The following is a 23,188-nucleotide window of genomic DNA, read 5'->3' on the forward strand; positions in this document are numbered from 1 at the left end:
GTCACTTAACACCAATTGCCCTGCCTTCCCTGTTCAAAAAAAAATACACAAGTGATTATTTCTGATAATCCCTCTCTGTGACCAGACCGTAAACCAAACCATAAGAGTTTTAAACAAATGTTTTAACATGATGGTATGTCTCATGCTCACTACAGGTGATCTAGGGATGTTTATTCAGCCAGGGAGCCCAGCAGCTCCACAGGAGACTGTTAAACTGCAGAAGTCGTGCAGGTTACACTAACACACTGTCAAACCCTCAGGAACCAAAGCAATGACAGATTGCTTAAGAGCTGTTGCTCTGTAAACTTTAATGAAGAATGTACATTATATGTATTTGTATATATTAATGACATATTTAATATTTACCATATATTTATAACAGGAGCATATATACATGAATATGAACATATAATGTAGAAATATGAATATATATAAAATACACACATATAACTATCTCTTTCATTAAGTTATTCTTATCTAGACTGGACCTATGCTTCCTCCTCATTTTCAAATCTGACAAGATGCCTGCACAAACATTTAAAGATAAAGTAACCTTTCCCTAAGCAAGCAAGAGAGCACTTTACTTTCCATGGGGTTGAGAGGATGACATGTGAGCAAACGCAGATAATTAAAACAGCTCAGTCCGGATAAGGCTGGAGCCTTCAATGTGCCTGTCCCAGAGGTCTGGGCAGGTTCGAGATGGTTGGGACAAGACAAGCCGAGCAAATGACTCTCCACTGAAGAATTTCCTTATCGATCTATAAAGCCGATGGAATGCATCTGTACTTCCTACCTTACGAGGCTGTTGAACTCAGAAGGAAATAACGCAAATTCACAACGCTTTGTAAATTTTAAATGTTGTACAAATGTGGGCTCTTATTTAATCTCTCTTTCACAGGTTTCAAAGCACATGGCAGCTCTATGTCAAATGACACTCAGACAAAAGAAAAGTAAGTTACCATTTTACTAAGAAAGCAAGAGAGGGAATAAGCCGGGAAATAGGCTGTTCTTCTTCCTGAGCTAGCTCCACTTTGTAAAAGTGACTGACACATTTAATGAGTGGGTTTGGTCTAGATCGCCTAGGTCTCCTTCAAGCATCAAAGGTCTACAATCTATGATTTGGCAGAAATTACAGCTGTTTGCTTCCTTCCCTCGTCTGTCCAATTCCAAGAGAGTTTATTATTTCAGACAAAAATAAGGAAGTATTTAGGCTATAACTGGGGGCTATGGGTTACCTACTATAAAGCACTGTTCACCAGCTTGGCAGTGCTATAATTAGAAAAGACCCTCCTTCCTTTCCAGATACTTCTTCTTTACATTTTTCCATCAAAGGGTCCAATTACCCCCAACTACACCTCGGCCTTGGTACATTCTCCCGAATCCTCACTCAGTTGCTCTCCAGCACTGAGATCTGCCCACAGGATTCCATTTGGCTTGATCCTGTAATTCCTGTTCTAGAAACTTGCTTGTACTGGCCCCAGTGACCATGCCTTCCTACATGGAACATCCCTCCAGAGACAGAGTCCAGACATAGAGTACATTCAATACCTGTTGTGACCTCTGGATAGCTGCATCAATTTCATCCACTCTCTGCCCAATGGTGTCACTAACCAGTTTGTACTGGTCATTGGCATCGGAGACTAATTTATCCAGCCCCTCCCGGGCTCGCCAGGGCACCAGCTCCAAGAGGGCCCGGCTCACCTCATTCACCGTGTCCAGCACTAGCCTGTGCTCCATGACCTCCTTCTTCAGCTCCTAGGAAGGCAAGACAGGTTTTCAGGTCACACAAATTTTCAGGCTAAATAAAACACAATTAATAGCTACCTTGGGCGGGGGCGGGGGGAGATGCCATCTCTGTCACATATCCCAAAAGGGTTCTGACCTCTTTCCTTCAGTTACTTTTTTTTTTTCTATTGCAAAATGTTCAGTATTTTCCCAACCTGATTTTCTGCTTAGCTGCTATATGTTGGGAGCCCCTCTGAGTAAGCTTATCTTTGGGTAAAAACTGTTTGCTATATACCCTCTTCCTTTCGACCCATTTAAAAAAAAATAAGGAACAATATACCCTTTAAAAAATTACCCAAATCCTCCATCTTAAATTTAATAAGGCAGAACACCAAACAAATCAACCAAAAACTACCAAGCAGCAAGATGCTTTTGTTCTGTGCCTCTTCCCAGGCTAGCCCCATGTAATAGTATTGGCCCTTTTTCCCCTTTCTTCTAAAAAAATATGCAGTTGTAATCAGTGTACATAGTTCTGGTTCTGCTGAAATTGCTCTGAATAACCTTACATGGGTGTTTCAGAATTTTTTCTTTGCTTTATAGTTACGACTTTAAAATTCACTCAATGATCGTTGATGAATGGCAAATCAAAGTCTTGGGAAATACTAAAGACTATCTTTAGTTTTACTTAGCCCACTGATTTGCATGGTTCTGTGAAGCACAGACAAGGCGGTGCTTTGACTTTAGTACCCTAAGAGGTACACACACTAATGTCTGCTCTCTGCCACCAGCAGTAGCAGCAGTTAATATTTTTATAGTACGTGTTAAGTGCCAGGCACTATACTAAGTACTTTACAAATATTATCTCATTTGGTCCCTACAACAACCCTGCTATTATCAGTCCCATTTTACAGATGAGGAAACTGAGGCAAACAGGGTTAAGTAACTTGCCCAGAGTTCCATAGCTAATAAATGTCTGAAACCTGATTTGAACTCAGATCTTGCTGACTCCAAGCCCATCCTCTATCCACTGTGCCACTGAGCTGCCTCTAAACCACTACACATCCAAACTACTTCATCAGTTGCTGTGTGCCAAAAATTTACTGCCTGGGGATCAGCCTTCTGGTAATGATTCTTTCTCTCTAAAATTAGCTAGGATTCTCCCCTGGATGATGGGCACAGAGTCCCAGGACCATACTTAAAGTCTTTACACCTTGGCAGGAATTGAATAAGCTTGTGTTCCACTTGCATAGTTTTTGAGAAGTCAAAGTTGTATCCAGGCCATCTTTTAGATGTTACCTATCAGGCCAGCTTTTCATCTTTTTTAGATCCTGAATGTGTCATTCCTATGCATTATACTTCTAGGCTTCAGTTCATTTGTAAATTTGACAAGCATGTCACCTATTGTCTTTTTTCTTTCAAAAAAAAATCGAACTTAAGTAAAAACCAAATAAAACGAACATTTTGATATACAGTATAGAACAGAAGACTGTACTTGAAAATGTCAATCTTTTATATAGAGCTTAATTTTCTTTTAAATTATGTAATAAATCACTAATAATTAGAGGAAATCTCTAAAATGGCTCTGAGGCAGCATCACATGCCCATCAGATTGGCTAAGTTGCTAAGATGACAGAGAATGCTGGAGGGGATCTGGGAAAACAAGTACCCTAAATGTACTGTTGACAGAGCTGCGAGCTAGTTTAACCATTCTGGAGAACAATCTGGACCATTCTGAGAAAGTGACTAACAAGTCCAAACCTTCTGACCCAGAGGTCCTACATTCTATTGCAAGTCAAAGACAGCAAGAAAGGTCCCAATACAGAACAAAAGATTCCTGTTGACACTTTTTGTAGCGAAAGAGAACCAGAAACAAAGTGGATATCCATGGAGTAGGGAATGACTAAGCAGACTGTGATACTAAAGTGTAATCCAGTATCGTGAAACAATAAGAAAACATGGCTATGAAGAATATAGGGAGGCATGAAAAGACCTACGTGAATCAATACAAAGTAAATACACAGAGATGGGAAAAGAACACACACAATGACAACAGTGTAAGTGGAAATAAAAACTGAACCCTCCTGTTAAATGAAAAAGGGAAATAAGAATGTACCTCCCTTCCTTCTTTACAGAAGTGGGGAATTATGGGCAGTTGGTGGTGCCATAGTGCATAGAGTGCTAATCCTGGAGTCAGGAAGACCTGGGTTCAAATTCAGCCTCAGATCCACTTACTAGTTGTGTGACCTTATTTAAGTCACTTATCTACTGCCTGCCTCACTTTCCTCATCTGTAAAATGGAGCAAATAACAGTGCCTACCCCTCAGGGTTGTTGTGAGGATCACAAGGTAGTATTTATAAAGTGCTCTGCAAACTTCAGGCACTATACAAATGCTAGCTATTATTATTATGAAGCGGAACACAACACATAGACTTAATTAATGTATTTTACTCCAATGATTTCTCTCTTTTCTCTTTATTACTCATTCTTTGTAATAAGGAATAGCTCTCAGGTAGGGGAGAGCAAAGGCTGTGTTGGAAAAAGTAGGTGATGTAAAAAGAAAAGATTTCAATAAAATTTTTTGAATGGTTGTTGGATGAATGAATGACTCTTAAAAATAAGCAAATTCCCTGGGGACACTGAACATAATCTCTTCCCTATAAAGGCTTCTTTAGGCAGTAAGAGCTGCCTCGCCTATCATATGCCTTGTAATGAGTTCAAAGGGCTTGTTAACAAAATCTGTTTCCCATGACACAGGGAGGATATGGAAGGTCTCCATTTGGTGGAAGAAGAAACTATGGAACCATTTTTGGTTTTGATCCAAGGCCAGTGAGCTGGGGAGTGGTATCGTAGAGCTTGAACCCAAGCACTAACTTCCTGCCTTGGACAAAGCAGGGAGATTTCTTTCTCACAGTGTACATATGGCTCACCTTTTGTCTTTGTTGAAACTGAGGAATCTGCTCCCCCTTAGGAGACTGTCCTCCACTGGCTGTCAGCTCTTCTTCTACCTTACTTAACCACCCAGTTAACTCATCATGAGTGGCCTGGAACTTAGTGGCGAGCTGGCGGGCCTGCTCTAACGTTCTTAGGGCCTTGGAACTACTGACAGTAAGATCAGCATAGCGGGTCTTGATTCCGTCCAGTTTCTCCTGGATGAGGAGCACCTCCTCCCCTGTGGGGAAAAGCACAGAGTGCAGTGAATCATTTATATCAAGAGGGGGATCTTGTCCACTCTACTTTGGCAAGTAAAGCACAAATACAGATTTATATTCTTTTAATAGCCACCCTCCTGTCCTTTAAACTTGGACTAAAGGTTTTCAATGTCCTTTCTCAGAAGTTGAAAAAATGAGTCATTTTTGAGACTCCTAAAATGAGAAAAAGAAGTCTTCTTCTTCTTATACACTTTTCAAAATTTCTACAGAATGACATTCCGAATCCTTTGCTTAGAAAGAAAAAAAGAAACTCTACATAGCAGATCTTCATCTAGAAGCAGATGTGAGACAACAAAGTCTTTCAGTGTCCCCAGAGACTTAACAGGAAATGGGAACACAGGGTCAACAGACTCCCTGGAGCAGCCTGTAATATGATCAGCAGGGGCTAGACTTCTCATACACAGGAAGGGAATTGGCTCACATAGATCATCTAACTGACTAGGCATGTGAGTGACCTATGGACTAGGCAAGTAGTTAGAGCTGCTCATTTCACGATACCTGTTGTTTGTTTCAGGAGAGCTTGTCCATTCTTAATAGCTTGATCTACATTCTTTTTCCTGTTAACAATCTCTTCATTTAAAGCCTGAAAAGAAAAAAAAATAGCATTTTAATATTTCCGTCAAAGGGCCTCTAATGGCACAGAAAGGGATGTAAAGCAGAGGTGAGACTGAGACAGACTTCAGGGTTAGCAAATACATTTCGTGAAGATCAGATAAAACAAGGGCACCATTTATCTCACTTTCCTCAGCTGTCATTTCCATTAATTACTGCACCCCTTCCCCATCCCCCTTTAAAGGTCTTCTGGACACACAGCTAATTCTACCATTGTATGGCTTAGTGAGTAGCTGACTTTTTTTTTCAATCCTTGAGGCATCCTAGGGTCGACTAAAATGTAAATGACAAAAGGAAGAGGACCAATGAGTTATAAAGAATGAGATCATTCAGTAACATAATAAATAGGATGGAAAACATGAATACCAGGTGGTCAGCATGCTGCTTCTGTAGGACATCCTGTCTGTAATCCTTTACGAAGACCGAGCTGAGTTTGTCCTCAGCCTCAGCCAACCAGTTGAGCACCTCCACCTCATCCTCCCCAAACAGTCTGGCGTTAGCTACGGCTTGTTCAAGCAGGGCTGCTTTCCGACAGCACCAGTCCTGAACCTCACTGTAACGGGCCTGCAAGGCCTCTAGCTTGTCAGCCAGGACACCCTGCTCAGCTGGACACGTAAGGGAGGAGAGGGAATGCCCAACTCTGACTGCCTGCTGCACATCAGCTGCTCGGCTCTCTATTTCTTCCTCCAGAGCCTGAAAATCCGGAGTGGAAAAAATGAACAACGGAAACAAAATGGGAAAAAAAAATTTCAAGAAATTAAAGTATACACAAAACAATGAAAAACCAAAGATAAAACAAATGAAAATAATCATCCACCCTCTGAAGGGTACAAATAATATGAAATACTCATGAACAACAGAAGAGATTTTTGTGATTGTAGCCTGTCAAACTTCACCTACTTTTATCTAAGGCCTGTTTATTCTACCTCAGCTACATCTCTGGTATCCATCCATCTGTCCATCCCCTCTGTTTTATTCTTATGGTCACCATGGTGGTGCAGAGTCTCATTACCACTCTTCTTGCTTAATCTACTAGCATTCTGACAAGTCTTCCTGCCTATACTTGCTCCCAATTCCAGTCCATCGTCCACAATGCTATCAGATTAACTTTCTTTACGCATAGATTGATCAGACTGTCCTATTTGAAACCCTGCAATGGATATCCATAAAACATACACTCTAGATATTAATATGGTTCCAACATAGCTCTCTAGCCTTATCTGATTACTTTGCTCCACACATTTGATGCTTCAGCCAAACTGGACCCCTTCTCCTGAATACACCACGTATTTTCGAACCTTCATGCTTCTGCCATTCCCTATGTTTGAGTGTAAACCTCCTCCCCACCTCTAATTGTTGAAAACCTATCTTTTGAAATCTTAGCTGAAATGCTACCTCCTTCTCAACCCCCTAGTAAGTTGTCCCCTTTTGGACTTCATAGAGGTACAAACAAAAGTTCTATTTTTAAGGTACTTTTCAGTTCAACTCTGTGTTCTATTTATGTGCGTACCCTATCTTCTGACTAGACTATAAGGCTCCTGAGGGCAGGGTCCACATTTTAAACAATCTTTTTATTACCTCTAAATCCCTAAACATAGTTCTCTACCCATAGCAGACATTTAAATGCTTGATGAATGAATTTAAAAGATGTGAGATCTCAACCAACACAAGAATGATGTAAACTATTTTAAATAAACCTGTAAAAAAACATAAGGTCCTAAGGACAGGTGCTGAATGCTACTGGATAGATGGTTTGTTTCTAAGATTCCTGATTCCCAGCTCAGTGTTTCATTATAAACACTTCCTACCTTGTGGCGCACAATCTGCTGCTGGATTTTGGCAGTCTGGGTGCCAACTGGCTCTGAATTGGCAAGTTTCTTCTCAGTCACAGATAAGAAGTCAGAAATAGGCTCAGCTGTTTCATGGAACTGTTTTGCCAGAACCAGGATATCCTCCAGCTGTTTTTGCCTACACAAAACAGAAGACGGTGCTAGGTCAGAAGATCAAACCAACCTGTACATTACTAGCTCCTTCAGTCCCAAAATACCAAGTGCCACACACTGTGTGAGTGAGCACATGATATTGGGGGCATTTTATAAAACAGTTGTTGAAATGAACTCAAATACAGAGTAGACCTAGTCTTTAGCAGAAACTGCCAGAGTCTTTACATCTCTGTCATAGTAAAGAGAAAATAGAATTATACCTTATGTTTATATACAGCTTTAATGTTTTCAAAAGATTTTCACATCCATTATCTTTGTGGTATTTCACAACATCCTTGCCAGAAGGGGCCAGGTCTGTGATTTCCATTTTACAGATGAGAAGGGCTGAAACTCAAGAAGATGATGTGATCTTTCTGCTCAAGGGCATACACTCAGCTAGTGGTTGGAAGGCCCTTCTAAGTACAAGTCCAGAGCTCATTTTATGGCACTGTGCACACATATTCTCATGGTTTCACAACATGATACTATGGCATCCATTGGAATAGTGCCATACTTCAAGAACCCATGATTTTGCCACTATGAGCACTCTACACTGATGCAGATCACGACTTCTTTATGGCATAGCAGATACTCATGGCCCAGACAATTCACCAACCTGAGAGTAATCTTGATGAACCTAGCTAAACTGATCCTCATATGACAGACATAGAATACAGTGTATCATGTAGACCATATCCAGGACTTTTTATTTTGGTAGGAAAGACAAGAGACTGTGCTTCACTGACAAAGCCTTCAGAATCAAGGCTCCCTCTCATGCCTTAATGAATATGAGAGTTAAAAAGTCAGGAAATGTTAGAAATCATCAGACAGGACTTCTATCTCCTCTCTGTATGCTAGCATACAAAACTCCTTCCTAGCCCTGAAAATTATTTAAAAAAAACCACTAAAACATGTTTGCACTATACATGAAATACCTAGTCTGGGGCACTGAAAATATATAAATCTGGCAACTGTTGTAAATCAGTAAATTAATTAGTAAAAATTAGCAAATGGTATAAGTTGTCTCTGAATCTGTTTTTTTAAAATGAATTTTCTAATGATTCTTGAAAAACTCTCACTGCTATTACTGCTTACTTCTTTAAGTAACATAGATGGGTGAATTCTTAAGTTATTAGTTCTCCCAACTCTTCCCAATTCTCTGAAGGGTCTAAAAGTCAAGCACCTCTAAGAAAATTCGGTGGGGTTTTTATTGTTGCTGTTCTTTGGTTTTGTTTTTTTTGAACGGCAGACTGTTCCACAAAGGTGCCCAGGCATGGAGTTCTTAATTCTCTCACTCCTTGACTATGACTAACAATCAGCTTTTTTCTACTCAGGACAGGGGTAGAGACATGAAAGAGAACAAAAAATGTGTTTCTGTTTGTTCAGTATGGTTTTTTTTCTTATCTCTTTCAAGGTGGGGTCAAGGAGGAGTGACTGTTTGCAAAGCAGACGAAAGGCAGACAAATGCCAGAGGATTGTAGTAACACTACCATACTCCCTCCCCACTAAGAGGTAAGTCTTCAAGCAACTTGCCTAAGGCTGGATTTGGACTCAGGTCCTCCTGACTCCAGAACCAGCAGCACTCTATCTACTTTGACACCTAGCTGCCATTTAGGAAATGGACTAATTAGAATACATGCAAACAGGACAGTAAGGGACTTGAAAACAGGAATCAAGTAAAAAAAACCTGGTGATATTTATCCTAGAATAATAACAGCTAGCATTTATACAGCTCTTTAAAGTTTACAAAGTGCTTTACAAATATTATTTCATTTTATTCTCTTAAGTAAGTAGGTAATACTATTAGCTCCATTTCACAGCTGAGAAAACCAAGGCAGAACGCAGTTAAGTGACTTGCCCAAGGTCACACAGCTAGTAAATGTCTGAGGTCATATTTGAACTCAGGTCTTCCTGATTTAGGAAGTTCTCTTCTCTAAGCCAGAGAAAAAGAGAATTAACAGTGACATGAGAGCTTTTTTCCTCTAGTTTACAGAAGAGTTAGACTTGTTCTGCTTGGTTCCATTAGGCAAAACTAGCACCAATTGGTGGAAGCTACAAGGAGGTAAATTTCCATTTACTATGGAAAAACTTATTAACAACGTCTAAAAATAGAATGGGCTATGCTGGGATACTACAGCAACCTGAGTCTGAGATTGGTGACTACTTGTCCAGGATATTATGGATATGATCCATGAATCATGCAAGGGGAAACCAAGGCCTCTGAAGTCCTGGCTTCCTGGCCCTGCAGTGTAGAAAGCAGCAAAATCAGAGACCTGTGGGGTGGAGGGCTATCAGCTCAGGCAAGCAGCCTACCAGAAGTGACCACGAGGGGAAATGGAAAATCTAAAAGGGACACGCCTTCCTATCTTCCCTTTCACTACGCAATGAATCATCTGAACAGCCAGGCAGTTGTGAAGGAGTGGAAAGAGAAACAGACTCAAAGCCTGGAGACCTGGGCTCTGGTTCTGGTTCTGCCATTTACTAGGTGGGCAGCCTCAGGGGCAGCCTTAGTTCCCTTATCTTCAAATGGGGAGTTGTAACCCCCTTTCTCTGTAGGTTGTTGTGAGCAAAGTGGTCTATGTACCTTCAAGTGCTACTAAGGTAAGAAACTCCTATCAATGCAGCACAGTCAGAGTGCTGGACCTGGATTCAGAAAGAACTTTGCTTGAATCCTGTGTCCATTAGTGTCCGTGAGTCTCAGTTTTCTTATCTGTCAGGCCCCTTCCCGCTCTAAGGCTATAGTCAGAGCTCTCCGGGACTTGCTGCCCGAGGTGGGACCTGTGTCCGGGGCTCCCAGCTCTCTGTTTTGCCTCTCTACACACAACAAACAATAGTGAAGGTGAATGAGTCACCAAGAACAGGTTAAACTGGACCCATCTGTTTAAGAAGGTAGGAATGGAAAGATTTCAATGAGCAAATTAACAATTAATTAACAATGAACAAAAGTGAAAATGAACAATGTTCTGGTGCTTTCAAGTTTTAAGCTTCAGTTATCTGGAAAATTAATGTATTCAGGTCAGTTTACTCTCTGACAATGCCAGCAAAATGTGGTTACAATATTTTTTTTTTGTGACTATAGCAAAACAATACATCTTAAGTCAAATTTCTGAACCTCAATAGTCTCTCAGAATTCTCAACACACAGCACTGAAATTTCCATATCAAACTAAGTTCCTGCTGACACCTTACCTTTCTTTAATACCATTAGTTTGTCTCTTTTTCTCTAGAGTCACAGAATATGAGAGCTGGAAGAGACCTCAGAGTGTATCCAACTCAACTTGCTCATCTTTCCGAAAAGGAGACTGAGGCCCAGAGAGATTAAAGGATCTCCTAAAAGGACACAGACACCAGGGACAAGAATCTTGGCTCACTGGGGCAGCTAGATGGCTCAAAGAGTATAGCACCAGCCCTAGAGTTAAGAGGACCTGACTTCAAATCCGACCTCAGACATTTGACACACTTACTAGCTGTGTGACCTTGGGCAAATCACTTAACCCCAATCACCCTGCCTCCCCACGCCCCCCCCCAAAAGAATCTCAGCTTACTACTCCTAGGGCAGTGCTCTGTCTACACATCATTCTGGTGCCGTTTCGTAACAAATTTTGGCATAAAAGTATCATGACACATTCTTAACGTTATGATTAAATGATGCAGAATAGCAACTTAGGGGGCAGCTAGGTGACACAGGGAGTACAACACTGGCCCTGGAGTCAGGACCTCAGTTCAAATCCGGCCTCAGACATTTGACACATGTACTAGCTGTGTGACCGTGGGCAAATCATTTAACCCCAGTTGCCCTGCCAAAAAAAAAAAACAACAACCAGAATAGCAACTTAGTGCTTATGATCAGGCATTAAGGTCTGCCTTATAGAAAAGGGACTAGATTTTTTTTCTCCTTGCCTAGGCTGAGAAGGCAGAACTAGGATTCAAAGATGGAAACTACAGGAAGGAAATCCTAGCTACCTCTGGGATGTGGGGAAGGTCACAAGTTCCTAGAATCCTGGTCTTCTATTTCCCTTAGAACATTCACTTCATCTAGTATAGTGGGGCAAAGAGCAGGGCTAAAGTTAGAACCAACTGAATACACAATAAGATGAATTATCATTCTATAGCAACTCTCTACTTAGCTTTTAACTAAGAAGTGTCTACATCTGGAATGGTACAAGCTTACAAGTAGTTATTCATTTGTTTCAGTCATGCCCAACTCTTCATGACCCCATTTGGGGTTTTCTTGGCAAAGACACTGGAATTGCTACTTCCTTCTCCAGCTCATTTTACAGATGAGGAAACTGAGGCAAACAGGGTTAAGTAACTTGCTTAGGGTCATACAGCTAGTAATTGTCTGAGGCTACATTTGAACTCAGGTCTCCCTCCCTCAATCTACCCACTGGGCCACCTAGTTGCCCTGATTACAAGTTACCTGCTTCCAATAAACACAATGATCTCATTTCTGTGTACAGAAAGAACTGCTTCCATATACTGTCTGTCATGTGGCCATTTGCTAATAAAGGAAATGCAGAAGCAAAGAGTTCATGTAGCATCTTAAAGTTCCTTTCATCTCCTCAAGGCAGTAGACTGACTGCTCCTACTTACAGAAATAATTCTGGCTGAAACCAGTAGGCGTACAAGAGGAGAAAAATTTTCAGAATATTTTAGCTCCTCATTTCAAAAGAATTATTCTTTTAAAAATAAAGGGAAAAGGCTATTTCAAAAACTTGGAGGGTGGGAGGAGAGAAAATGGGGAACATCTTGGCCAGATTCTTTTAAATATACTCCCACCACTTGATACAGCAAGTGTAACAGAATAATCCTACTAGAGCAGTGTTTCTGATTTAGAAATTAAATAGATTATCTCTATCACACCTAAACTTAAAGCAGATCAGCTGGAGCCCATTACGTCAGTTCCCATTCATTAGAACACTTAAAACTTATGTTGCTGCTTAGTGATAATCATCACATTGATCCTAATGGCATCTTTGACACAAATTCAGGGCTATTTATTTCAATATCACATGGATTTCCAACACTGGCTATGTGCTATGGGTATAATACAAGCACCCTAGGTTGCTGATCCTACTGAAACATAAACTGACCCATATTTGATCCAAGAAGGAGTTCAAGTAAGTGAACAGAAAAACAAAGTATCTTGTCCTCCCCTGCTTCCCTCTGTCTTTACCTGGCTGCTGCCTTGCTTAATAGTTCAGTCCATCTTCTTCCCAGACTCTCCAGCTGGCTCATGATCTTCTCCCTATCAGCCAACTCAGCAGACTGAGCAATCCTTTCCCCTTCTGCCTGAAGCATTTCCACAGTGGCTTTGCGATCGTCCAGGAGCCTCTGGAGCAGCTGTTACACACATTTTTTTCCCAAGGAAAAAAAAAGTCACAAGGCTGTCAGGAAAGATATCTCTCAGCCTGAAAAAAACACCAACCTCTAAGCTCAAGTCAGATCTCAATGGGGCAAGGAGATACTAGACTGATTTTTTTATCTTAAGTTCAAAGATAATGGGACATGCCAAATCACAGAATGTTAGAGCCAAAAAAGCCAGAAATCACCTAGTGCGGTCCAATGTGGGCATACCTTGTTTTATTGAGCTTTGCTTTATCAAGCTTCACAGATATTGCATTTTTTTAAAAAGTAAATTGAAGTTTTGTTGGCAACCCGGCATCAAGCAAGTCTACTGGTGCCATTTTTCTAACAGCATGCATTCATACCATGATTGTGTCACATTTCTGGTAATTCTTGCACTATTTCAAACCTTTTCATTATTATTATATCTGTTATGGTGATTTGTGATCAGTGATTTTTGATGTTACAACTGTAACTGTTCTGGGGTGCCATGAACCATGCCCATATAAGATAAATGTTGCATGTGTTCTGACTGTACCACTGACTTGCCATTCCCATCTCTCTTCGGGCCTCCCTATCCCCGAGACACTATAATATTAAAAAATATTACGTAAACTTAGTTGAGAAAGCAGTGGCAGGGTTTGAAATGACTGACTCCAATTTTGACAGAAGTTCTACTATGGGTAAAATGTAATCAAACATCATCTCATATTATAGAGAAATCTTTCAAGAAAGAAGTCAATTGATGCAGCAAATTTCATTGTTGTTTAATTTTTAAAAATTGAGACAGCCACCCCAACCTTCACCAACCATCACCTTGATCAATCAGCAGTCCGCAACAATGAGATGAGACCTCCTACCAGCAAAATGATTACAACTTGCTGAAGGCTAAGGTGATATTTAGCAATAAAGTATTTTTAAATTAAGGTACGTATATCTTTTTAGACATATTATTGCATACCTAACAGACTACAATATGGTATAAACATAACTTATGTGTACTGGAAAATAAAAAAATTTATGTGACTTGCTTTATTTTGATATTTGCTTTACTGTAGTGGGCTGGAACTGAACCTGCAATATCTCTGAATACCTGTATTATCCAAATTAGTTTAGTCATGGAATACTTTGGGGGCTGATCCAATTAAATCTAACAAATGTTTATTGAAACACCTCATGTGTGCAAAGCATTGTGCTAGGTGCTGTGGGTACAAAACGACAACAACAACAAAACAAAGAAAGAAAAAAAAAGAAATCCTTGTGTTGGATGCCTTATTTTCTACGGGAAGGATAAAACATTTATGTGGGTAAATAAATATGGAACAACTGAAAATGGAAAAGAGTAAGAAAGCGGGAAAGGTTTTCCATAGGAGGTGGCACTTGAGTTGAAACCTGAAGGAAGTTAAAGATTCTAAGAAGCAAAGTTAGGAAGGAAGGCATGCATTTTAGACACGGGGGACAACTCTTTAAAGGGCATAAGAAATGGTATGCTGAGATTAGGGAACTATGATTAGGTTAGGTGGCTAGAAGGTTGAGTACATGAAAGCGAGTAATGTGTAAGGGAAGACTACAGACAGATTGTGATAGGCTTTAAACAACAATTAAGGAGTTCATATTTTATGCCACAGGCAATAGAAAGCCACTGAAGTTTCTTCAGCAGAGGAGTCAAACTATAGAATCCATGCTTTAGGAAGATGATTTTTGTGAAAAGCTGTGTGAAAGATAGTTTGGAGAGGGGAAAGGATGAAGGCATGGAAAGCAATTAGGAAACTACTAAAGTAGTCCAGAAGTGAGGTGATGAGGGTCTGAACTACGTGAACAGAGAGAAGGGGTGGATAAGGAGATGCTGTGCAGACAAAACTGAAAAGATGTGGCAAGGAACTGAAGATACGGGGCAAAGAGTCAAGGATGACTCTTCTATTTGTGAACCTGGGTGACTAGAAGGGTGGTAGGTGCCCTTAAGAGAAAGAAATAAGTTTGGAGGAGAGATGGGTTAGAGGCATGGGAGAGTGAGAAAGATGAGGTCCTGTACATAGCAAGCTTGAGATAATGATGGGATATTAAAGTAGAAAGGTCCAACAGGTAGTTGGTAATGCAAAACTGGAGGTTAGGAGAGAGATTTGGGATTTATATATAGATTTGGGAGCAGTTTACATACAGATGAAAATTGAACCCATGGAAACTTATGAGATTAATAAAAGATTATCTTTAGAGAGAGGAGAGGATGGAGTACAGAACCTGTTAGACAGCCATGATTGAGTAGGGCCATGGATAATGATTAAGCAAAGGAAACTGAAAAGGTTCAATCCAAGCTTTATCAAGGAGAACCATGAAAGAGCAGTGTCATGAAAGCCAAGGGGAGAGAAAAACATGCAGAGGGTGGAGCTGGTCAATATTCTGAAAAGCTGCAGAGGGGTCAAGAAGGATAAAGATTGGGAAAAGACAATCAGATTTAATAGTTAAAAGTTATATACTTTGGAAACTGTATATTTCAAATATACTGAAGAAACTAACATAAATGTTGGACCAAGGGGGTTTGGGAGTATGGAATATCCCTGGGGAATACAGGAGGAGTTAGGGAAATTTTAAAGCAAAATAAGGTAGATGGAAGCCTATTCACACACCTAAAAAATGCATAATGTAATAACAGTTTTTGTTACATCACATTTAAAATTTTAGAAGGAAAAGTAGCAACACTGAAACTTCCTCATGTAACAACAATTCACATTACATGGAACACCAGGATTCTGCAGAACAAGGTTTGGTACAGTGGGGAAGGGACTCGCCCAGGTCACATAGGTAGCCCTTGGCAGACTCACCAATTTAAACTTTTTCCCAACTCCTGGGACAGGGCCCTTTCCATCATACCTAGCTATCCATCTCCAAGCAAGGGCTAATTTCAGTCTCAAATAAATTTTTCATATCCCTTTCAATGATCTGTTTCACATATATGAGTATTTAAAGACAGAAGAGCAGAGGCTTTTAACATTTAAATATTTAGCGTAACTACTAAGATAAATTCAGATACATATAAAGTTAACTATGCCACAAATGAAATAGACATTTCCCAGTAAACGGTGGCTGGCCTACCTAACGCACCCAGACACTTGTCTTTTTTTTTTTTTTTTTAAACATAATACCACAGATCAAACACTGAAACAGGGAGTATGACTAATAAGCAGAGGTCTCTAGTACAATAAAGAATAGGATAAAGTCATTTTAGCTGCTGAATGCCAGCCACAGAGATTAAAATATGCTCATGAAATCACAGTTCCTATTTTCCTTTCCACACCACCATGAATTATGAATTTATTCAAAGCTACCGGCTGTGCTCTCAAAATGCATACAACTGTGTGGCCTTCCACTCCCTAGCATTGTCATGGTTCACTGTCCCAACATTCTCACTTACCTTCTGTTCTTGGATTTGGGCTTTCACCACTTTATATTCAGCAGATGGAGGCTTCTGATTGGCTATGAGATCCTCTGTGTCTGCCAACCAACTGAGTAATGGCTCCAAGGCATCCTGGAACTTCCCACAATGCAATAGGGCCTCCTGTAGTTGTGCAATTCTCTGTGCTACCTGGATTGTGTGTACATAAGTCAGGTCAACAGAAAGACAGATCTTGATTTCAATTGTAACACATTCCTGGGCTCTCCTCCCCCACAAGCTAATAGCCTGTCTTTCAACAGTCTGATTTGGGACTGCATCTTAAAAGGAGAATCTGGATTCAGGTTATTCATTTTCCAGTCCTACTGCTTCCAGAAAGTGCTCTTTGTTCACAGGTCACAGGACCATCAGTTTCCCCTTTGTCCTCAATCACTCACCTTTTTATTCAGTGTGTTCCATCGAGCATTGATCTCTTCCATGTCATGTTCTAAGCCTTGCACATCACAGTTTTTTCCTGCACTCTGGATCAAGCCCTGGCCGAGTCCATTCACCTGCTGCAGTTTCATCTGAAGGGGATCTACTTGCTCTTTCTGAAACATCTGGATCATGGCAAATCAAAAAGACAATTGGATTAGGTGAAAATGACTAAGATCTACCATAATATACAGCTAAAATGAATCCCTTTCAGAAGGCTCAGAATGTGATGACTATTCAGGACAAGCTAGAAAACAAATCAGAAGGAAGAAGACAGGTTATTTACATGGGAAACAACATCTAGTAGAGAAGACTCTAAGTCTCATGCCTTTTCAAGAACCTAAGCTCAAATCTTGGTTCTACCATATTATTAGCTTTGTTACCACAGATAAACCATTTCCCTTATAAAATTAAGTTTGTTTTATACCAGAACTCAAACTCTGAGTTTTGTTTTAGCTGACCAAACTGATCACTATGGATACAACTCTCTGATCAGTGACTTCACTGAGCCTGTTTCCCCTTCTGTAAAATGGGATAATACTGCAAGTAGTGAGCAAAGTGCTTTTGTAAACCATTAAGTACTAGAGAAATGTGAGATACTACTATTTTGAACTATTATATTTCAACTCATGTATGCATAGAATAATGGAATCCCCAAACAAGTATATATAAAGCCTAGATTGCTCTTTCTGCAAGCAGAGAACAAAAGTCTAAACCCCCTAGATGCAACAATTCATTCAGGGAAGTAACCAACACCTAGCATTGCTTCAGTCTTTATTGCAAGAAGTTCCAGACTGCTTAATTTTTAAAGCCAAAGGTACAGGGAATAGAAAAGTATCACCTTTACAACTTCACAAAATTAAGTGTTAATTAATTAACTTAAAAGAAAGATAACACTGAGAGTTGTTTTAGCTGACAAAAGCTCACCACTATGTTTGTAACTCTTTGATCAATGAAATCAACATCCAAGGTAAAATATCCATATAGTCTCCAGTCCATGGCCACAACTTGCAGCCCTACCTAATCTTAGGCTAAAATATTAAAAATGCATGGCCTTGGGATGGTGTCAGCAGCTAAGTATGGAAAAGGCTGTAAAAATCCCAAGTTATTAAAACAAAGCTGGGCAGGTCAATAATGTATCTTTTGTACAAGATAGGTGGCATTGGAAATCACTTCATTGTAAATTTAGCAACATAGATTTAGAGCTGGAACTTTAGAGGCCATATAGTCCAACTACCTCATTTTACAGGTCAAAAACTGAAGCTTAGACAATGGGAGTCACTTGCCCAAGGCCTCAGGGCTGATAAGTGACAAGGGTGGGACAATCTGTCATGAAATTAAAACTTAAAAATCATTGAATCTCACATTTACAATTAAACTATTAAAAAATTCTATGTAACTATATCTATAGCTTCTCAGCCTCCCACTGCCTCAGCTGAGAACCTTGCCTCATATTTTACAGAAAATATTAAAGCCATTTGCCATGAGCTCCATCTTTCTCTCTCTTCCTCAGCTGAAATCACTCAGATGCCTTCTGCCACTATCTCCTCCTTTACCCCAGCCTCGCAAAGAAAGGCAGACCTACTACTTCCCCAGTTTACCTCCTCCCTGTACTAACAACGCCAGTCCATTCCATCTCTTCAAAAACTGCTCCTCCCACCATCCCCATTTTCTCTTACCATCAGTCTCTCCTTGTCTACTGGCTCATTCCCTACTGCTCATGTCTCCTCCATCATCTTTACATTCCTGAAATCATCCTATATTTCTCCTGCTTTTTGTGGTTAAAGTCCTTGAGAAGACCATCTATAATAGATGCCTCCATCTTCTCTCTTCTCACTCTCTATCCCTACAATCAGCTTCCAATTTCATCATTCCACCAAAACTGCTCTCTCCAAAGTCACCAGTAACCTCTTAGTTGCCAGATTCAATGGCCTTGTCTCAACATGTTCATGACTTCTTTGCAGCCTTTGAAACTGTTGTTCACTCTTTTCTCCTTAATAATCTCTTCTCTCTAGGTTTCTGAGATATTCCTTTCTCCTGGTTCCCCTCTACCTCCCTGATTACTTGTTCTCACAGTCTGCTTTGCTGGATCCCCATCCAGGTCATACGCTCTAACTGAAGGTATCCCACAGAATGCTGTCCTGTTATCTTCTCTTCTCCCTCTATACTATTCCACTTGCTGATCTCCTCAGCTCCCATGGATTTAATGACCATCTCTATGCTGATGATTCTCAAATCTACCTTTTCTGCACCAATCTCTCTCCTCCAACTGCCTTTAAGACACCTCAAACGGGATAACCTGTAAACATCTTAAACATAACATGTCCCAAACTGAATTCATTATCTTTTCCCCTAAACTCTCTCCCTTCCAGAGTTCCCTATTACTGCTGAGGACACCACCATCCTCTCAGTCTCCCAGGTTTAAAACTTAGGTGTCATCTTTTATTCCTTACTCTCTCTCTTACTCCCCCATATCCAATCTGTTGCCAAGGCCCATCGATTCCACCACTAGGATGTCTCTTGGATATGCCCCCTTCTCTCCTCTGATACTGCCAATACCAGGCTACAGGCCCTCATCACCTCATGCTTGGAGCATCACAATAGCCTGCAGGTAGATCTGTCCACCACAAGCTTCTCCTCACTTCAATCTGGCTGTCAAAGTGGACTCCAACACCAGGCCACCCTTCCACTCAATAAACTCCAATGGCTGGCTCCCTGTTACCTCCGGGACCAAATATAAAATCTGTTTGGCATTCAAAGCCCTCCATAGCTTACCCCCTTCCTCCTCCAGTCTTCTTATACCTTCCTGCCACTATGGACTCTATGATTAATTGACACTGGCCTCCCGGCTATTCCTCACATATGACATTCCACCTCCCAACTTCAGGGATTTTCTCTGGCATCCCTATGCTCTCCCTCCTCATCTCCACCTCCTGGCTCCCTTTAAGTCCTAACTAAAATCTCACTTTCTACAGAATGCTTTTCCTACCCTTTCTTAATTAACAGTGCCTTCCCTCTGCTAATGATTTCCTGCTTATCCTGTACATAGCTTGTTTGTACATATCTGTTTGCTTGTTGTCTCCCATGAGACTGTGAGCTCCTCGAGGGCAAAGACTGTCTTCAGCCTTTCTTTGTATCCCCAGTGCTAGGCACAGTGCCTGGCATATAGTGGGCAGTTAATAAATGCTTACTGACTGACTTTAATTTAATATTTAGGCTCTCCTTCATCAACTCTAAAATCACATTCTGCACCCTACTGCTAAAATTCTCCATTCTTCAGCACCAAGGATTTATTTTTTTCTCCACATAAATCATTATTTATTTTATTCTGAACTTAAGAAAAGCATTTCCAAAACATAGTAGGATTGAAAAAAAAAAAGGATTACTGCACATGAAACTGCAAATCTGTTATGTACAACTTGCTATTCCTTTTAAATAGTTAATAAAGTTATCATGTAACTTTCTTTTTTCTTCCCTCCTTCCCCCTGCCCCCACCCTAGAGATGGCTACTATTAAACACAAATATGTATGTGTATGTGTGTGTATGCAAAATCATTCTATACACACTCCTTTTTATATTAAATTACCAAGAATTTCGAAAAAGCCTTAGAAGGGAAAAAGGGTGTCTTTGCTATGCAAGAACAATGGGGAGAAAGCTAATTTTCCCAAAGCAGAGAAAGGCTGTCTATACTAAGAATTCCTGTAATCAAAGGACAACCAGGTCATCTCTCAATACTATAAGATTCCTGGATTCTAGTGCCAGGTAGGGTGGCCAAATGAGACGACAGGACAGGAGATGGAGTAGCCCCAGAAAGCAATGCCGAGGAAAACCTGAAACCTTGCGTTAGGCTCATGGTAACTTAGCCAAAACCCAAATTAGTACACCAACGATGACAGCAGTACAAGATATGACTAAAGATATGTGGATCAGCTGTAACTATACCAGACATAGAGTTACACAAGCTCTGAGCAATCCAATCCCTACTTGAACCAAAAATCCCCGCTATAATATCCCTAAATAGTCATCTATCCTCTGTGTCAAAACACTTCTCTCTCCTCCCCCAAGTGACAGGGTACTACTTTCTGCGGCAATCCGTTCTACTGGATAGCTCTGGTTTATAGGAAGTCTTTCCTGATGGAGAGCTGTTCCTAATTTTGCCTTCTGGAGCTATACTAAATCCATTCTAAGTCTTTTCTACTTGGAAACACTTTGGATACCTAAAGGCAATGATGATGACTGGTCTCTTAAGACACATAGTTCCCATGTTCTGCTGTGATGCAAATTTTGAGTCAAAAGACTTGGGTTTAAATCCAGACTCTGTGACAGACTCCCTGTGTGATTTTGGAAAGATCATTTAAACTCTCTGTGACTGAGTTTCTATATTTGTATAATAAGGGGACTGGACTAGACCATTTCCAAAGTAACTTCTAGCTCTAACCCCTATTAATTAATGGTCCCCCTGCAGAATTGATCAACAACTTGATGAGAAGAATGCTTTCAGTTTACAAATTATCTATCAGACCGACTGGTTACATATTATGGGAAAGTAGGTGAAGTCCCGCTGATACTACAGGATTAGGAAAACAGCAAGAGCCAAAGTATTTAATCAATTTGTTTCAAGATAGGAGATGTTTACTCTCTAAGATTAAGTAGGAAAAGATGGTTTTTATGGTATAAGAAAAAGTCTTTGATTAGAAGCAGAGTTCTAATCCTAGCTCTACCACACCTTAATATGAAAAAGCCAGGAACTCTGGGAATCCCTTAGTAGATGAAACAGAGGGAACAGGGAAGAGAGGAGGACAAGGTCCCTGTACTTTAGTTTTATGCAAAGTAAAATATGGATCATGGTGACCACAGATGGGGTTCCTACTGGTAATGGAAAAGAACCAAAGGACCTGTGCATACCATTTTTTTTTTATTATTTTTTAAGGGAGGGTGGAGAAAGTCAAATTGCTTTACAAAGTAAGACTTCCTGGGGAAAGAAGCCTTAACCTCAAGGTAACATGGAGTTAGGACATTGGTATTTCTGTCCAAGAAAGGGCTGAATTCCTATGGGGAGGCTACTTATTCTTTTTGACCTTTCTGCAGCATTTGACATGGTCAATCACCCCCTTCTCCTCAATACTCTAGGTTTTTGGGTCACTACTCTCTCCTGGTTCTTCTCCTACCTATCTAACCACTTAAGTCTCCTGATACTTTGGTAGCAGTCACACATTCCAACTATAGGTGTCCCACAGAGTTCCATCCTGGGTTGTTTTCTCTCCGTATATTACTTGGTGATCTCATCAGCTCCCATGGATTTCATTATCATCTCTATGTTGAATATTCTTTAATCTACCTTTCCTGCCCCAATCTCTTATCTCCAACTGCCTTTCAGACATCTCAAATTGGATGACCTGTAAACATCTTAAACTCAACATATGCAAAACTGAATTTATTATCTTTTCTCCTAAACTCTCCCTCCCAAATTCCCTTATTACTGCTGAGGACACCACCATCCTCTCAGTCTCCCACGTTTGAAACTTAGGTGTCATCTTCTATATCACTATCTCACGACCCCCCCCAGCCCCACACCCAATCTGTTGCCAAGGCCTGTTGATTTCACCTTTGCAACATCTCTCAAATACACCTTGCTTCTCTCCTCTGCCACTTCTCTAATACAGGCCCTCATCATCTCACACTCAAGATTACTGAAACAGCCACTGGTGGCTCTACAGGCCCCAAGTCTCTCTGCGCTTCAATCGAACCTCCATTCAAATGCCAAAGTAATTTTCCTAAAACAAAGTTCTCACCTTGCCACTCTTCTACTCAGTAAGTTCCAGTGGCTCCCTATTACCTACAGAATCAAATACAAAATCTGTTTAAACATTCAGAGTCCTTCCTAACCTAGGCCCCTCCTACCTTCCCAGTCTTTTTATACCTTAACTCCTTGATATTAGTGCCACTGGCCTCCCAGCTGTTCCTTGAACAAGACTTCATCTCTCAGCTCTGAGCATTTTCTCTGGCTCTTCCCCCAATGCTTGGAAAGCTCTTCCTCATCTCTGCCTCCTGGCTTCCTTCATGTCCCAACTAAAATCTCACCTTCTACAAGGAGCCTTTCCTAATCCCTCTAAATTCTAGTGCCTTCCCCTCTATTATTTCCTATTCATTCTTACATAGAATATATAGCACATTTAGGATAAACTGTCTGCAAATAGCACATATTGCTTGCTTATTGTCTCCCCTGTTAGATTGTGAGTACCTTGAAAGTAGGGACCATCTTTTGCCTTTCTTTGTACACCCAGCTCTTAGTGTCTGGCGCAGAGGAGGTACTTAATAAATGCTTGCTGACTGACTACTCAGCTGTGCTCCAGTCATGTTGCAGGAGGTGAAGTTGGGTTGTGGTAGCACAGTAATATTAACTTCACAGGCTTTAAGAGGAAAGTGTTTCATAAACAGATATGCATGAGAG

At 40.5% G+C, this 23,188-nt stretch overlaps 1 protein-coding gene across 1 annotated transcript in view; it reads right to left on the reverse strand.

Annotated features, from left to right (window-relative positions):
* Nucleotides 1–23,188, reverse strand: part of MACF1 (microtubule actin crosslinking factor 1) — a 312,647-nt gene that overhangs the window by 52,152 nt on the left and 237,307 nt on the right. Inside the window, exons 59-66 of the mRNA XM_036746382.1 lie at nucleotides 16,700–16,861; nucleotides 16,284–16,454; nucleotides 12,705–12,871; nucleotides 7,356–7,515; nucleotides 5,914–6,240; nucleotides 5,434–5,518; nucleotides 4,654–4,895; nucleotides 1,549–1,755 (exon numbers count right to left, since the gene is read on the reverse strand). Of these exons, the coding sequence (XP_036602277.1) occupies nucleotides 1,549–1,755; nucleotides 4,654–4,895; nucleotides 5,434–5,518; nucleotides 5,914–6,240; nucleotides 7,356–7,515; nucleotides 12,705–12,871; nucleotides 16,284–16,454; nucleotides 16,700–16,861 (1,521 nt within the window). The remainder of the gene's footprint in view (nucleotides 1–1,548; nucleotides 1,756–4,653; nucleotides 4,896–5,433; nucleotides 5,519–5,913; nucleotides 6,241–7,355; nucleotides 7,516–12,704; nucleotides 12,872–16,283; nucleotides 16,455–16,699; nucleotides 16,862–23,188) is intronic.

The sequence above is a fragment of the Trichosurus vulpecula genome, chromosome 2, assembly GCF_011100635.1.
Source record: "Trichosurus vulpecula isolate mTriVul1 chromosome 2, mTriVul1.pri, whole genome shotgun sequence".
NCBI lineage: Eukaryota > Metazoa > Chordata > Mammalia > Diprotodontia > Phalangeridae > Trichosurus > Trichosurus vulpecula.